The sequence below is a fragment of the Vigna unguiculata genome, chromosome 10 (assembly GCF_037176805.1).
Source record: "Vigna unguiculata cultivar grain cowpea cultivar isolate G323 ecotype 2 chromosome 10, ASM3717680v1, whole genome shotgun sequence".
Lineage (NCBI taxonomy): Eukaryota > Viridiplantae > Streptophyta > Magnoliopsida > Fabales > Fabaceae > Vigna > Vigna unguiculata.
Window position 1 is genome coordinate 46,171,128 of NC_140801.1, and position 18,021 is coordinate 46,189,148.

An 18,021-nucleotide genomic window follows, 5' to 3' on the forward strand; every position below is an offset into this window, starting at 1 on the left:
TCAAAATCGAAGACTCTGGTTCCCTCCCTCTCATCCGAAACACTCAAATCCTCTGTGTCTCACTTCCTTCCACCAACCTACCTTCCCCTTCACAGGATATAAGGATCCCTCTGTCACACCTTGTAATTTTCCTTTACTTTTTATTCATGCTTTTGTTTCTTTTCTTTTTTTTTTTGGTTTATGTTGTTGCTATTGTCGCTTATTTAACTCAGACCCACTTCTAGCTTTTTCGATTATATTAAATTATATACATTCTGTTTTTGCCAATTTTTTTTTTTTCTGGATTTTGCTCTTACTTTTAATTAATGGAAGCTGCACTGTGGTGTGTGGTGTTCCTGAGCAATTTGGTGGAATAGAGTAAACCCTACTTACTTTTGAGTATTGGATATTGATTTATAGTTATGTTTCTTTCTTTATTAATTATATTTATGATATCTTTCGCAGATTCCAGTGAACAAGGTTCGAACATGTAGAGATTTGCATCAGGTCTCGATGAAAAGAAAAAAAATAAATCCTTTGAAATTTAGACTTCTTGTCCAGCTTTTACCCCACCAACATCTTCCTGCTTGATATTGAATTACTAAAAGTTACTTCTGAGTCTGACATATGAAAATAAGAATCATTGGCTTGATATGTATTTGTATTCAATGACTAGGAACTGTTGTTCAATGTCATGAGAATCCTTAAGCTTAATTATTTGTTAGCCAAGGATGCCTCTGATATCTAAGAAATGAGGGTAATGAACATATGCACTTTTTTTTTAGTGATTGGAGGCTATTGAACCTTTCCTTTTATCACTGTTTTTAATTGGTATCTTGTGTTATCTGTACCTAGGTTGTCGCATTTCTTTGTGGATATATACACCACAACTCAATCGTCTTCCAGTAAAAGACAGCAGAGCATTCAGCCATGGAGTATCATGTAGGTGTTTGGTTTAACTTTGGTTGAGAGCCTACTTATTTTGGAAAATCTTACTCTGTTTGTGGATGCATGCATGCAGGGATCAAAGTAAATAGATAAACGAAGAAATTCATGCTTATGGCGATTTCACAATCTTGCTCAGTCACATTGTTCTCGGCTGCAAGTTCCTTTGTTCTGCTGTTAACAAGGTTCTTCTTTCTTATACCATCCTACTAATTTATTTCCTATCATTTCATTACTACTCTTGCATGTTCAATGTATATGCATGCCAGTTTCATTTGATCGATTTCAAACAAGTACCAACCTACATATATATTGTCATAACAAAACTGCATCATGGCTATCATGAATCAATGATATCCAAGTGAAAACTAATAAACAAACAATATGTATGTGTATTTGTATATTATTTTTAGAATTGAAAGATATAAACGCACAAGTTGAACTCTATATCAGATCGCTCTAATACAATGTTATTTGACATATATATACATGCCCGAGGTTTATTTTACTTGGTTTTTTATGAATCGGAAATATGAAAATTTTAATTATAACAATTGATTACCTTGGCAGGTCTAGCTAAGACTGAAAATCGATAAAAGAAGTTATACGCATATACATATATATATATATATATATATATATACATATATATATATATATATATATATATATATATATATATATATATATATATATATATATATATATGGCAATGATATTTTGACTACGAAATTTTGACAACTTTCTCTTACAACATGAGGTGTCATTTTTCTAAGTGGTTTTTGAATATTGAAAATGAGGAAAAGGAAAAATAGAAAACCACTTAAAAGATGACACCTAAGGTTATTAAAGAAAGTTGTCAAAATTTAGTAGTCAAAAAATCATTTTCCATATATATATATATATATATGGGTTTGCATCTAAGTTTTAGGGAGATTGGAAAATTCTTGACTAGAGAATTCACAACCTTGGTATAATAATTACGTGATATAATTCACAATTTTACTTATTACATGATATAATTATAATATTAATTTTTGAATATGGTAAAGTCATTATTATCATTTGGTAAGCTGATACAAATTGGTTTAATATGATTGTAGGAAGAAAAATATTTAAGAGAAATGCCTCACTGACACCAGAATCAAGAATCCACAAATTCTTAAAATTATTTTAGAAATAAATTGGATATTACAATAGGAGAATCTATGAATGAGACAGATCCTACAATCTTGCCATAGTAAGCACAAACTGTTGAAGCAGTGCTATGATTAACCTTGGCAGCAACTATCATGCCACTACTGGACAACTGTCTTTCTTTTTGAGCAACCAGGGAAATAACTTTGGGACATAAGGAATAGGCTCCATTAGTAACATGTGTGATTTCAAGTTATTGTATTGATCATTTAGGCCACGAAGAAATTGCATTACCTGGTCTTCTCTTTTTCTTTGATTTATGGTGTCCGAAACTTTGCAGGTACATTTGGTTTTACTTACACACAGGGTCTGGTCTAAAATCAACATTATCATTTTCCATTCAAAAAAAATATGTTTCATCATTCTAATTGGCATATATACTCAACTCAATGTCATAACTTAAACAATAATCACAGTTTCACTCATATGAATCCAACATCTCTACACTTTAGTAGCATAAGCTAACATTTAGATAAACAAATAACTAAATTTTAATTCTACGTCTGATTAAAACCGATCTTCAAATATTTCAACAAAATAAACACGAAGTTTCAAATTTTCAAATTCTTTTTGCCACTCACATAGTACCATAACTTAAAGTTGTTCTAGATTAACTTCCATCTTGTTTTCCAAAGGAAATCTTCTTCTTGAAAAGACAACAAGCTGGAGTAATTAGAGATTCTCTTTGTTACTTTTAGGAAGTCAACCCTAATAAGGGTTCATATTTTCTCAAAAGTTACATGCAGACTCTAGAAGAACGTTAAATAAAGCACACAAGACATTTTTGCAATGGAGATTAGATCGCCAAACATAAAGCATGTAGTGAGGAAGAACAATACAAAACATTTATATTAGTTCACTTAAATTCCAAACTACATCCAATTCTATTTCATGCACTCTTAAAGCACTCCACTGGTTGAAAACTTTCATTACAACAAGTGCACTAACCTTAGCGAGGATCCCTCTGTAAATAGAAGATTTATTGGAATGTACTCAACTATTATATATTAGATATTATATATTTTATATAATCAGTCATCTCAGTTTTTTTTTTCTGTTCAATTTTTTAGTATGTTTACTATTATATACATCACTCTCTTTTCTATAAATGAAACATATTTTGATTCAATAAATTTATTTATTTCTTTCTCTCTTAATAATATATTATGGAGAAATATTTCCATAATTTAAAAACCAGACACCCCGTCTTGTAGAACAGGACAACTTTATTAAGAAAACACTGATTTTACAACTCAAGAACCATAGTACATACACACAAATACATATCAGCATTGTTCATGAAACACCTTATAAAAGAGAAACCATACACGACATGTGTAGAGATGCAACACTTTCCAACTTCAAACTTGTCCATGGAGCATCTCTAAAAATAAACTCATGTCAAATTTATTCATAGAAAACCCTTTAGGAAATTAATTTAAAAAAAAATTCAAATATCCTAAAGCAATATTGCTCAAATATATGAAACAACCTTCCCACCTGCTCCTGTATGAATTAATACAGGAAACACTTATTCACAAACAACCTTGTATATCTTGAAAACCATTCATGTTTCCTGTAGCGATATATGGAAACTTTATTCATGAACACTGCACTTCAAAACAAAGAAAACTATTTGGTGATAGTTGTAGTCATGTTGCTATCATTTCCTTCTGAGTCCCCTGATTCCCTGAAACTTGAATATTTTTAAAAGAACTATGGTTAGAGAATGGAACAATTTAAAACTCGTATAGGAAAATAAATTGAATTTGTTCATGAGTGCATCAAGTGAAATCCAAACTTTGAGAAGTAAGAGATTTTCACAACCTTTAAACTGGATTTTGTAAGGCATGATAAAAACTGACCATCAAAATTTTGATAGTTTGAACTAGTGTTAAAATTCTAGCTGTCACTAATGTCCATGCCTTATCAACTTTTATGTTTGAACTTTCTTTTCCTTTCAATCTTTAAGAATAAACTTGTAATGGTATCATTTATTATGGTAGGATCCATGCTTTATAAAGATGGAAAATTATAAACACAAGAAGGAAAATAAACTCACTAGCATTCCATATCTTCTTTGTTGGTGTGCTTTAATAGAAAGAATAAAACAAATTTTCAAGGGTACCATAAGCGAACACAATGACAATTTATTTCAGCTTACACGAACACAATGACAATTTATTTCAGCTTACACAATCTCCTGAAGCAAATTACAAAAAATAGTTGATTACAGATGACCAACATAGATAAGAGAAAAATATATTTTGATTTAACTATTAAAGTATAATGCAAATTCTAGAACAATCTAGAAAAACTTAAGATAGAGTTATTAAGATGTCATGAAACTTCTAGATTATTGGAGAAAAGCCTAGGATAGGAAGTAAAGTCAAGAAAATTCTACCTATGTAGAAAAATCTAGAACCATTTACATAAGTTCTAACTAGGAGTTTCTAGAATAATCTATGGGTTTATAAACATGTACTCTACCATTTAGAACAAGAACTACTACTAACACAACATCTAATACAACTACTTTCAACTACAAAATACACTTCTCAAACTACTACTTTCACATTGAACTATCTACACATTTTCTCTATCCTATCAACTATTTTTTTTCACAACCTCAAAATACTAACATTAACATTTCATATTTCTCCATTATGTAAAATGGAAACAAATAACAGTCAAATTTTCAAGGGTACCATAAGCGAACATAATGACAATTCCATTTCCAAGAAGAATAATAGATATTGATAAAATGCACTTACAAGTGAATGGAATTTGTTACCAAACTAACTCAGGATGCCCCCTCCTCAAACTGTTGCGTTATCAGAGCTTTTTTATCACCTTTACAATGGATTCTATCTATTACCACCCTAAATTTTGGAGGCACTTTATCACAATGACGGAGAATTTTGGTGTTGAGGCATTGGATGACCACCACGTTTCTCAAGGATGGGAAATTCAAAGTGCAACTCCCCGTGTAAAAGCTTTCTAATTTTCCTAATAAGCCAAGCATCAACTTCTCAAGCTTCATGAATATAATCTCATTCTCATATTTATCTTCACCTTTTACTTTAGGTTCCTCTTCATCTCCCTCTTTGGCCACTATTTCTTTCAACGATTCACATTTTAAGACTGTGATCTCTTCAAGGTTCACTAACTTTTTGGCAACTGAAGTTGTAAATAAATATTGTAATTGGGGACAATCAGATACTAGCAATTTTTTCAGAAAAGAGAACGACATTGTAGAATGTACTCCAAGTGCTTCAACATCAGGGCACTTTAAGACATTTAATTCATGAACCTTCTCACAGATTGGGTTTAACCATGATGAGTTCTCTGACAGAATGGACATGATAGCCGATACTTGGATTATTTCCAATATTCGTAACTGTATGAGCACCCCATCCTCACCAATTTTGGGGTTTTGAGCAAGGAAAACCTCAGAATTATTGCAATTTGGTATCTGAATACACATTTCGATTAAGTTGGGTGCTTTAAGGACTATTTCATCGAGCACTATAGGCATTTCACTCTGATCAGCGTCCAAGATCAGGAACATTTTATTTATACTTTTGAAGACTCCAGTAAATTTTTCAGACTTAAACCTTGATCTTAATGCCAGAATTTGTTTCCAGTCAAGTCCTAATTCTTTCAAGTTGGAAATGACCTAATGATTACAGTAAAAACAAATTCAGAGGAGATTAAGGACTATAATAAACCAAAAAGTTAAAACAATTGAGAGTGTAGATTCTTTGATGCACACTTACCTCTAGACTTGAAAAAAGAGGCGGTTTGTTAACTGAATTACCTTCACCCATGGAATTTTCACTTTGAAACAATTCCAATTCTTCACACTCCACTACATATAATTCATTTAAGGCTGGGCATTCCAAAGCAAATGTTTGAGGGTAAAAGCAAGTGAGTTGTGGCAAGGTCCAAAGATACAACTTCTCTAAACAAGGGAGCAAAAACTTTTCTTCTATGTCTTCTTCTTTTTGTACAATTTCTCGTAACTCAGCACAATATTCTATTTCAATTCTTTTGAGCCTTTTAAGATTTTTAGCCATGGAAGCATGAAATAGAGTTTCCAATTTTTCACAATTGCTAACAAATATCTGTTGTAGATTTGGAAAGATGAGAACTCCATTTTTGTTCTTTTCCCAAACACGTGTCAACTTCGGTAGCCCTTCTATGGTCAAAATCCTCAACCTGGATGCTATTTCCATACTCTCACTGTCATTCATAAAAAAAAGTACCTCTATTGTTGTGCTATCCCGTACTTCCAACTCTCTTAAGCTCTTTAGAAGAGCAATAATATCAGATGGAATTGCATATGGCATAGTACAGTTCTGAAGCTTCAAACTAACCAAATCGCCCAACCATTGGTTTTGCAGGCCAAACTCACAATGTAGATTTTCTTGTAGCTCAAGATAATCAGGAAAACACTGCTTGTCTATTGTTTTGAAAAACTCCTGTAAATATTACAAAAGGTTATCTTCTAAATTACTTGTGAATAAGAATTCAATAATATAAGGCTGTATAAATTATAGATGTCTTTCAAAACATATGCTTGAAATTTTTACCTTTCGTTGTGAGATCCCTTTTATTCTGGTGTTAAGATCTTGTGGAGGGGGTAAATCGTCCGCTTGCTGGTCCATGGATATCGTAATTCCCATAAGGGATTCAATTCCTTGGGAGAAAATCTCCATGTTGGGGCAGTTCCATATTGCCACAATTTTCAAAGATGATAACTGTAGAGTGTCACTCCCAGAATAAAAGCATACTAAACTTGTTAAAGACTGTAGATGAATGGTGTGGAGTCGCTCAAATTTTATGGCTTCAAAAGTTGCTTCTCCCTCTTTAGCCAGAATTTCTGTCAGTGATTCACATTCGATGACCCTAATCTCCTCAAGGTTCATTAACTTTTTGGAAGCTGAAGTTGTAAATAGATACTTCAAGTTTGAACATTTGTATATATTCACTTCTTTCAGACAAGAGAAAGACACCACAGAATGTACTCCTAATGTTGTCAAATGGGGACATTGGGAAACAGTTAATTTGTGGAGCCTCTCACAGATTATGTTTAAGCTTGAGCAGTGCTCTAACTCGAAGAACTGTGTAGTGGACACATTGCATAGCTTCAATATTGTTAACTGTCTTAGCATCTCCTCCTCACCAATCTTAGGGTTCTGAGCAAGGAAATTCTGGATACTATCGCAATTGTTTATATTCAGTTCTATTAAATTTGGTGCCTTGAGTATTTCAATGGGCAACATAGGCATTTTATTCCCATCAACACCAAAGAACAAGTCAATGCTGTTTAAATTTGTGAGACCTTCCGAAGATTTCTGTGACTTAAACCATAAGCTTAATGACAAAATTTGCTTCCAATCAAGAGTCAGTTTCTCGAGGTTGGAAATGACCTAACAATTAGAGACAAAAACAAATCAATTGAAAGGTGTGTGAACTAGATATAAGGTGAAAGGAGAAAAAAATTGGAAATACAGATTCTATGATGCTTCTTTTACCTTTGGATCTGAGATAAGAGGAAATCTGTTGTTTGAAGTACCCTTACCCATGGGATCGTATACACTTTGAAATAACCCTAGCTCATCACAATCCCTCACAGATAAGAATTTTACGGAGGGGAATTCCAGAATGAAATTTTTAGGACAAGTGACATGGGTCAAGTCATTGAGTTCCAAATTCTCTAGACAAGGGAACACAAACTTTTCTGTTGCAAATGTTGTTTCTTCTTGTTCAACAAAGTCTTGCAAATTTTCACAGGAATCTATCTTGAGCTTCTTAAGATCCTTAAGACTTTTTGCCAGGGAAGCAGGAAATAAAGTTTGCAGCTTTGCACAATCACTAACAACAACCTCCTGTAGATTTCGAAAGATGAGAATTCTGTGACTGTCCTTTTCCCACACACGTGTCAACTTTGATAGCCCATTTAAAGTCAATATCTTCAACTGGGATTCTGATTCCATAATCTCAGTGTCGTCATTCATATCAAAAATTGTCTCTACTTGGTCGCTATCTTGTACTTGTAACTCTTTTAAGTTCTTTAAAAGAGAAAGAATAGAAGATGGAATTGCATATGATAGCGTGCAGTTCTGCAACTTTAAAGTTTCCAAATTGGCCAACCATTTGTTTTGCAAACCAATTTTCCAACTCAATTCTTCTTGTAGCTCAAGATTATTAGAAAAGCACTCCTTGTCCACTGCTTGAAAAAACTCCTGTAAATATTACAATAAGTTTATCATCAGATATAAAAAAACGCCATAAAATCTAGAAATGGTTCCTCTTTTAGATTCTTTAAAATCACCCAAACTAGAGTCTTAATTAATTGATTCTGAATTGAATGTGGTTACCTGTTGCAGGAACACCTTCTGTACTGAAGAGTTAAGATCATGGTGAAAGACCAAGTCATCACTTGAGACGTTTGAAGCTTGAATTCCTTTAAAAGAAGAATTCAGGTATATGTCTCCACGAGAGAAAAACTCCATCTTGGGGCATATCCATATATCCACTTGCATCAAGGAGGGTAATCGTAAAGTGTCATTGCCCGAATAAAAGCATTCCAAGCTTGATAAATCATTTAGTTCTACTCGCTTTAGCTTCTGCAACTTGATCTCTTCTGAAATGTCATCCTCTTCTTTCAAGACTATTGCTTCCATTGATTCACAGTCAGTGACTTCTATATGTTCAAGATTCTCTAACTTGTTCACTGATGATAATGTGAATAAATATGTCAATTCATTACAGTTGTCTATGTACATTTCTTTTACATACGTGAAAGTCACAGAAGGAGTAGAATGCACTAATGTTTTCAAATCAGGACAATTGATAACATATAATTGTTGGAGCTTTTCACTATCACAAATCACGTTTAACCATGGTGAGTCCTCCGACCCAATGGACTGGAGTTTTGACACATTATCGAGTTTCAATATTTTCAAGTGCGTAAGCACCCTTTTTTCAACAATTTCAGGGATTTGAGTTTGGAATACTTCGAGGCAACTGCACTCGCTTATAGTCATTTTTGTTAAATTGGGCATCTTCTGGAGTATTTGAATGGGCAAATCAGGTATTTCTTTCTCATCATCAAAGTATAACTGAATGTGATTTAAATATTTGAGGTTGTCCATAGGTTCTCCCAACTTTGTCCTTAACACCAATGTGTGTTCCCAGTCAAGTACCAGCACCTCAAGGTTGTAAATATCCTAATGAAAGAAAATCAAATAGAAAAGCAAGGACTGGGTATTAAAACGTGAAACGTAAAATATATACATGAGAGACAGATAGAAAGTGCTCATTTAATGTTACCTAGTTACCTTTAGATCAAAGAAAAAGGATTGTCTATTACCACTTCCAAATAGCTCCAACTCTGGGCAATTCCACACGGATAATTTATTTAACGTAGAGCATTCCAAAGTAAATGGTTCTGGATAAAAGTAAATGAGATCTGGCAGGTAACCAAGAGTCAGTGTAGTTAAGCAAGGGAACACAAACATCGCTATTGTCTCCTCTTGCTTCCTAACAATTTCATGCAAACTTTCACAAGATATTATTTTAAGTTCGTCAAGCTTCTTGAGATTTTTTGCCAAAGACAAAGGAAACATAATTTCCAGGTTGTCACATTCACTGACATCGACTAGCTTCAGATTTTGAAAGCTCTCAGTTCCTTTACCGTTTCTTTCCCACACATCCTTAAGTTTTGGTAGCTTTTCTAAAGTCAATTTTTGCAGGTGGAATGTTGATCCAATACCCTCTTCACCATTCATCTCAAAAATGACCTCTACATTGTTGCAACCTCGTACTTGCAGTTCTTTTAAGGTCCTCAAATAGGGAAGAATATTAGATGGAATTGCACATGGTTGAATTTCACAGTTCTCAAGCTTCAAAATTTTCAAACTATAAAACCAACTATTTTGCTTTTGCATACCAACTCTACATTGCCAGGTTTCTTGTAGCTTTTGATGTTCGGAAAGGCTCATCTCCTCCGTGCCTTCAAAAAATTTCTGTGAATATATAATGTGTAAGTTCATTATACAATGATATATTCCACTCAGACAATCACTTTATAATCATTTTTCTTCTATTTTTTGGGTAGATGACAATTAGGTAGCGTTTTTATGTTTTTGATTCTTTAAAAAGATAACTAAAGCCAAAACATAATTATTTCTCTTGTTTTCTTTTAGCCACAAATTCACACTAATTTTTAAGAAGTAATTCCATTTTTTAAGTTACCTTTCAAAATAATAAAATAGAAAGACAAATTTAGTCAAGAAAATTATACATAATTACATACCATTTCCTTGAATATTTTTTGGATTGTAGCATTTATGTCTCCTTCCCAGCAAAATCGCTTGTTCTCTTTTCCATGGACAACATGTATATTTTGTAAAATTGGTGAGCTGGGGACTGTTTCAGAAAATTTAGCCATATTATAACATGCACTCACCACTAATTTCTCCAATGATGGGAATTCAAAGTCACAATCAGAGACACTGAAACTTTTGATTTTCTTCAGTGAAACAAGCTCTAGGACTTTCAATTGTTGAAAAACAACTCTGTCAGATTTTTCTCCATCTTTTCTTACTATTTCCATCAGGGATTCACATTTCACTACCTTCATGGTGGTGAGCTGAACCAAACTTTGTGCAGTAGATGCTGACATTAGACTTTGCAATCGTTCACAATTGACCACTTCTAGATGTGTCAACCGAGTAAAAGATACAGAAGAAGGTGCTACAGTAATCATACAAGAACAGTTCCTCAAAATCAAGAACTCTAACCTGTCAAGAATTATGTCTTCAAAGCCTATCTCTTCAAGATTCGGCAAGTCTATTAACTTCAAGCTTTTCAAACTTGGAACTACTCCCAAGTTTTCAATTTCAGTATCTTCTTTTGGAGAAGTTATCTTTTCAAAGTAACAATTATTCAGAGATAGACTTTTCAGATTAGGATTTCTATGTAGGAAAGAATATAAAATCTCAGTATCCATTGATCTAAATAAGGAAAGCTCTTCTAAGTTATCCCTTCGATGGTTCCTTTTACCCATATAACTGCTTGGTGACTTTGCATGCCAAGACTCAATTTGCATGGACTTCAAGTTATTGATTACCTATAATTGACAAACATGTAAAGAAAAGGATGAGTATATTTATATAAATGTATATATATTTAAATAAAAGTGGAAGAATTTGCTTCCATTTTAATCATTTTCTATTTAATTTTGCAAGAATTAGAAAGTGTAGTTGAAGAGTTAAGATGCTTAGTATTAGTACCTCTTCAGGAAAGAATACATGTACATGATTTCTTTGTGCATGCTCAGTTCTCTTGTTGAATGGTTCCAGATAGTTACAAAGTTCAATAGACAGCTCATTCAATGGACACGATAAATCACAAGTCGTTGGGTAAAAACTCGTAAGTGCTGGCATGTTTGAAAATTTGATGGTGCTTAGTTTAGGAAAGTGAAATCTGGCTTTATCTGTGTTGGTAACTTCGCTTTCCGCAACAATTTTAGTCAATTCATAGCAATCACAAACCACAAGAGATTCAAGATTATCAAGATTCTTGGCTACATAAAATGGAAATATATACTCCAAGCTGTCACAATCTTGAACCAATATCCTCTTCAGATTGTTAAACTTGGGAATCCCTACGAGGTCTTTATTATTCATTCTCCATACATGCTCCAATTTTGGGAGTGTTTCCAGATGAACATCTTGCAAGTTACTAGCTACATCCCCAACTTGCTCACTTATATTAAATATTGCTTGCATGTACCTGCAATTTGTAACTCTCAAGTTGCATAGACTTCCAAATATTCCCTCCATTGCATTTTCCAGTTTGTCACATTCCTCAATGATTAGAGTGTCTAGTTTTTTGAAGGAGTCTGAAGGGTGTTTCAGATTCCATATCTTACTCAGACTCTTCATGCTGCGAAGTTTCATATTTTTCAATTTTGGAAAGATGTTACCCTGTTTTTGTTCACAATATCCATAATTTAATCAAATTAGATGTTAAAATACAGAAACCAAAACAATAAATAGAAAAGGCAAAAACTAATTTGGTTACAAACATTAAAATAGACTATGCTTGGACACATCTCTTAAATGATGTGTCCTTGTGTTCAACATGTACTAAACATCAGACATACGTACAACATGGTTAACTCCCCAATTCTAAAGACATTTTTTTGTCCCTAACTTGATTTGATCATAGTTTCAACATAATATTAATATGGTAATATACAATTATTTTTTAAAAAAACTCATAAATTTATTATATAAGTTTCTATTACTATTATAAAAATTATGAAACAAATCCTATATGCTTACGAATAGTTAAATTATATACGTATTATTTAGAATGCTTTTATTTATTCTGCTATCAAGGATTCATATAATGTGGAATATTTCAAAGTTTTTAATTTATCTTTGAATGAATCTCAACTAAAGACTCTTTTTTAATAATAATGATAAAAAAATTGAATGTCTTAAAAGAATTATATCACTTTAGGATGTTAGATAGATGGATTAGATTATTTTTGTATTAGGTGATAATATGTTTAAATTATTATAATTGATTATAGATTATTTTGAATTCATAGATTATTATATCACATTTATAAATGTACAAACAACATCAATTATTGTACTATTGGAAACTACGATTGTAGGTTTGAAATTTCAAATCATAACATTGAATCTAATGAAACCAATCTTCTTACCATAATATCCTTCTCTTTATCTTGTTCGAGAAGGAAGATGTCACTCATCTTCTCACATTCACTTACATAAAGGCTTTGAAGATTCACCAAACCCTTGGCCATCGTAGATGACATCAAATACTTTAATTTCCAACAACCATTAACGTCCAAATGAGTCAAATTTTCAAAAGATGATCTTTTTGAAGATTGGTCGACACTCCATATTATGTCAATATGGATTGAGGACAACTCCAGTCTCTCTAATTTTGAAACTCCAACCTACAAAAGAGACACGCATGATTAGTGTTAAAAAAGCTAAAGAATTGATTTTGAATTTCTCAACTTAATTTTTGTAATAGATAAAAAATATTCTTTTCGTTTTAAGTTTAACTCCTTACAAACTCTTTCCTCCTAGTTTATCAAAATAAAATATGAAAAAAAGAAGCTTTAGTTGTAAAAGATAAAGAAATTTAAAGGATAATTTTGAACAAACCTTTCCGTGGAACAATTTTCTGTCCTCTCCTTCTACCTGAGGAATGACATCAAACCCAATAAATTCATACAAAGATTGTAGCTTCAAATAGCGTAATTCAGGAAGTGTAAGAAGCTCGGCATTTTCAAGGTTGCTTTGTGGTCCCACATTGATGATTTCCTTTAAGGAGTTACATTCAGAGACTTCAATTGTTTCAAGAACTTTTAAGAGTCCAACAACAGAAATTGGGAAGACATTCTTCAATTCACCACAGAGATAGATTCTTATGACTTTCAGTTTACCAAAGGAGGGTTCTGAAAGTTTACATGAGCATATTTCATCCATCTTGAGATTATAGAAACATAATGACTCCAATTTTGGAAAAGCTTTCTCAGGATGTTGCCTGTCCTTTGGATGTATGAGTGATTGAATGGTAGAATTATTTACAATCCACAAATGTTTAAGATATGGAAATCCTTTTAAATTCAATCTATAAAAGAGGTCGTGGACAATATTACGGGCTTCATGGACACTATTTTGCTTTTCAGGGACAGTATTAAGTTCTAAGAACAAATTTTCAACTCCTTCAAACAACATTTTGATCCCTTTTAGAGAATGAATGTCATATCCATTTTTCAATTGAACTGCCAAAAATTTCAATGTTTCATATTTCTCTGGCATCTTGAAATCAATCTCTAAAATTGAACTCAAATCTCCAATAACAATCTTGTAACTAAATAACTTGTCAAAGTACAATTTTTTTGGCAAATAGGAAACATTTGGGATATGTATGTCTAGAGTTGTCAATTGATTCAAATGTTTCAAATCAGAAAGAAGAGCTATTTGACTTTGACGTGTTTGTTCTTCATCCTCCCATTGAATCAAGGTATTTCTCATATACAACTCCTCCAGACTTACCAAGCTTGATATGACACCATATGGAATTTTGTTAAGTTTAGAGCAATTACTTATGTCAAAAATTTGTAGCATTTTCAACTCATTCAACTCATTTGGCAAACTTTTAATATCAGATCCTGAAAAACTTAGAATTCTTAACCTTTTCAACTCTCCTATGATGGATAGTTCCTCATCTAGCATGCAACATTTCTCCAAAGAAAGCATTCTAAGTTTATGCAAAGATGAAATTGAAGAATCAAAGAGGGGAAGATGAATACCAGTCAATATCAACACTCTGAGTTCTTTCACTCCTTTAAAGAAGTTTTTAGGTATTTTTGGACGTGGAATATTATTGACAATTTGAAGGACTCTAAGTCTTGGATAGTTTATTCTCCCAGGAAACTCTTCAATGAAGTCACAATGATGTAAGGAAATAGCAGCATACCTTTCAAGTTTATCGGGCCACTCATCCACTTTTCCCTTTGTCATGGTAAATAAATGATTTTCCTTATATGCTATTGACAAAGCTGCAGCACGGACAGCATCTGGCATGGTGAAATGATCACTTGAATAACTATCAGACAACAAACCTGACTCTTTTAGCTTTGCAACCAACGTATACACTTTGTCTTTAGTTTGCCTTGCTGTGTTGATTGCTCGAAGAAAACCAAAACCAATAGAGTATTTAACCAAGTCCATAATCAATGCATCATGACCCATGCGAGCACAAAGCAAGAAGGTGTGCTTGAGTTCCTCATCTTCTAAAAGCTCATAACTCAACTTTGTAGAAAATTCAGGTGCTCCAGCTAAGTTTTTAGATTCAAGTTTTCGATTAGTTTCCTCCCATACAGAAAGGCTCTTATTTTTCAACGCCCTTGCAGTGGTAACTATTGTCATTGGCAATCCTTTACACTTACTGGCAATTTGAGCTGCTAATTTGTCATATTCAGAATTCTTGCCACCTATTCCTGCCTTTTTCTTGAACAACGTCTCTGCTTCCTTCTCCTTTAAGACCTCCACAGGGAAAATACTCTCTTCTTTCCCTTCCATTTGACTTAACAACACTTGTTTGATTTCAGAAATCATCAAAACCTTACACCCTTTATACTGAGGAACAACTTTTTCAGTTTTCACCTGATCAGAACCATCAATGAGCGATTTTCCTTCATTGACATTCTTCAAACCAGCACCAAAGAATTCTCCTTTCTTGACATTCACCGAGTCAGCATCACCTGAGGATTTTCCTTTATTTATATTCTTAGAATTGTCAACACCGTGTAACGTTCCTTTTCTGAAACTTATCGAACCATCAAGGATGGGGAATTTTCCTTTATTTACATTCTTAGAGCCATCAACACCTTGTAACGTCCCTTTTCTAAAACTTGTCAAACGATCAAGGACGGGGGATTTTCCATCACTCACATTCTTCAAAATATCAACATCAACTGATTTTGCTTTGACATTGGTTATGCCATCATCTTTCTCTAATTCACATGGAATCCCCAACAGGTTAAAGTTCACTTCTTCCCAAAGATCGTCTAGGATTATGAGCGTGCTTTTATTCTCATCATTCAATATCTGGTGTATCCTCGCAGCTCTTGCAATGTCACTTTCCTCCTCCAATACAACCCCTAACATATCAACAATTTGTCCTTGGATTTTTCTTATGTCAGGGTTTTTTGTCACACTTGCCATGGTCACTACTTCGAACATCTTATCTTTTAAGGCTTTCTTCACAACTTCTTTGACTAAAGAGGTCTTGCCAACGCCACTCAACCCATGAAGCCCGATCATTCTAACACCTGGCTTCTGGAATTCATCAGTAATCTTTTTCACAATGTCATTTCTTGATGAATAACTTTCATAACCAAGGTTAGAAAAAAAGGCAGCCATGGAGGGTGGGCCTGACCAATAAGATAAAATGTCAAACTTTGCAGTTTGTAGCAATCCATTTGCCTGCTTTGTTATGTCATCTGCTTTTCTACTTCGACGATACCTTATCCCTGGCTTCGGAAGGTAACCATTGTCTAAAAAGTCAAACACTGCGCATTTATGGCATATTTCATCCTCGTGGAAATCCTTATACGCGAGAATGAGTTTATCCACACTTTCTATCCATTCTTTAACATCAACATGAATTATTCTTCCATGTCGACGTTCTTCCTCTTCAACTGTGTGCTGAATAGTATCTCTCTTCTTCTTGAGCTTCTCCACGACATCTTCTACTTCACCAACTCTTGCCTCATACAAGTTCAGTTGAATCAATTTCTTTTTTACCCACTCCTTTGCACGAGGTGCCGATGTAAGGAATTGATAACACCCTATTAGAGCAGCCATGCTACATCTCAACTACATATTTTCTGCATGCATAATAGGTAAATCACAAAGTAATGTTAATTAAGAGAGAATATAGTTGAAGTAACGAATCAATAATACTCAGAGAAAATGAGAGTTCTCTAGATATCATGTTATGTTTGTTAAGTCATGTCAGGTTGATATTAATTCTAGACCTTGTTTTATGAGAAAGTTAGTTATGTGATTAATGATTAGGTAAGAATGAGTGCTAAAATTTATCTTATGCAGATTAAGATCTCTCTTATTAATTAGAGAGAAACATTTTGTAGAATATAAGCTACTGCACTAAAAATAGTGCAAGAATACTTTTTGTCTCCCTACTCTGTTTTTTCATAGGTTTTACAACCTTTACGTTTTTTTTAATTCTATAACATGGTATCAAGAGCTCATTGATTTTAAAGGCCTGTGAGGGAGAGTTAAAGTCAGTGAGAAAGTTATATAAATACCAGAAAAAAAAGAATATCCATAAGAAAGGATGACATCAAACAGTAGTTTTTTACCTTCATCTCTTATTTTTGAAGACGAAAACTATGATTTGTGGGCTGCAAAATTGAGAACTTATTTGACAGCTCAAACAATGTGGGAACTAGTGGAAAATGGAAGTAATCCAACCCCTTTACTAGAGACACAGGAAGTGGCACAGGAAGACATAACACTTGCCATTGTACATGTAGCAATACACGATGACATTTTCATCAAGATATTGAATTTTTAGACAGAAAAAGAGGCCTGGGACAAGCTCAAGGAAGAGTTCCATGGCAATGAAAGAACAAGGATGATAAAGGTGCTGAATTTGAGAAGATAATTTGAAGTAATCAAACTAAAAGAGTTTGAAACAGAAAAGGATCTTTTTGACAGACTTTATAAAGTGGTTATTCAAATCAAATTGCTAGGTGAAGAGCTTAAATATCAAAGAGTTGTGGAGAAATTTTGTGGTGTGTCTTTGATAAAGGTTTGAGTCAAAAATCTCCTTTCTAAAAGAAAATAAAGATTTTTCTCACATTTCACTTGGATAACTTATTAATGCTTTGCAAGCCACCGAGCAAAGAAGATCATTAAGAATGGAAGAAAATGTTGAAGGTACTTTTGTGGCTAACAACAAAAGCAAACCTCAAGGTAGAAACAGTTATGAAAAAAGAAGCCTTTAGGTGGGAAGAAAGGCATTAGAAAAAAAGAAGACAAAAACAAAAAAAAGAGGTTGAAAAAAGAAGTTTCCACCTTGCTCTCATTGTAAAAAAACAAACCATACAGAAAATTATTGTTGGTTTAGACTTGGAGTAAAATGTAGGGTCTACAATCAACTTGCTCATATAGAAAAAGTTTGTAGAAACAAAGCAAACCAACAAGGACAACAAGCTCAAGTTGTTAAACACTAAGAACAGATTGAGGGGCACTTGTTTCTTTCTTATTTTTATTTCAAAGCAGCAACAGAGAAGCTTGGCTC

The 18,021-nt window shown here is 33.3% G+C and overlaps 2 protein-coding genes and 1 long non-coding RNA gene across 15 annotated transcripts in view; 1 reads left to right on the plus strand and 2 right to left on the minus strand.

The window, feature by feature from the left end:
* LOC114167045 (uncharacterized) overlaps nt 1-18,021 on the minus strand; it is a 49,554-nt gene that overhangs the window by 21,186 nt on the left and 10,347 nt on the right. The window lies entirely within an intron of this gene.
* The window catches only part of LOC114167048 (uncharacterized), a 23,729-nt gene continuing 5,708 nt past the window's right edge, over nt 1-18,021 (plus strand). For 3 of the 12 annotated variants that reach the window (XR_014985371.1, XR_014985372.1, XR_014985377.1), the window contains exons 1-6: nt 1-122; nt 445-486; nt 835-921; nt 1,001-1,109; nt 8,517-9,034; nt 9,128-9,223. This is a non-coding gene — a long non-coding RNA (uncharacterized LOC114167048). Of the gene's footprint in view, nt 123-214; nt 358-444; nt 737-834; nt 922-1,000; nt 1,110-8,516; nt 9,035-9,127; nt 10,175-10,750; nt 10,888-18,021 lie in introns of those variants that run through there. The other 9 variants (XR_014985380.1, XR_014985378.1, XR_014985375.1 and 6 more) reach the window with 9 other exon arrangements.
* Nucleotides 2,869-18,021, minus strand: part of LOC114167044 (uncharacterized) — a 25,518-nt gene continuing 10,365 nt past the window's right edge. Inside the window, exons 3-14 of one of the 2 annotated variants that reach the window (XR_014985370.1) lie at nt 13,347-16,582; nt 12,875-13,132; nt 11,427-12,122; nt 10,448-11,263; nt 9,471-10,157; nt 8,508-9,359; nt 7,662-8,372; nt 6,717-7,556; nt 5,901-6,605; nt 4,896-5,800; nt 4,184-4,324; nt 2,869-3,817 (exon numbers count right to left, since the gene is read on the minus strand). Coding sequence is in view for 1 of the 2 variants with exons in the window: in XM_085668136.1 (XP_085524262.1) it covers nt 4,925-5,800; nt 5,901-6,605; nt 6,717-7,556; nt 7,662-8,372; nt 8,508-9,359; nt 9,471-10,157; nt 10,448-11,263; nt 11,427-12,122; nt 12,875-13,132; nt 13,347-16,559 (9,654 nt within the window). In the remaining variant the exon portion in view is untranslated. The remainder of the gene's footprint in view (nt 3,818-4,183; nt 4,325-4,895; nt 5,801-5,900; nt 6,606-6,716; nt 7,557-7,661; nt 8,373-8,507; nt 9,360-9,470; nt 10,158-10,447; nt 11,264-11,426; nt 12,123-12,874; nt 13,133-13,346; nt 16,583-18,021) is intronic. The other variant, XM_085668136.1, reaches the window with a different exon arrangement.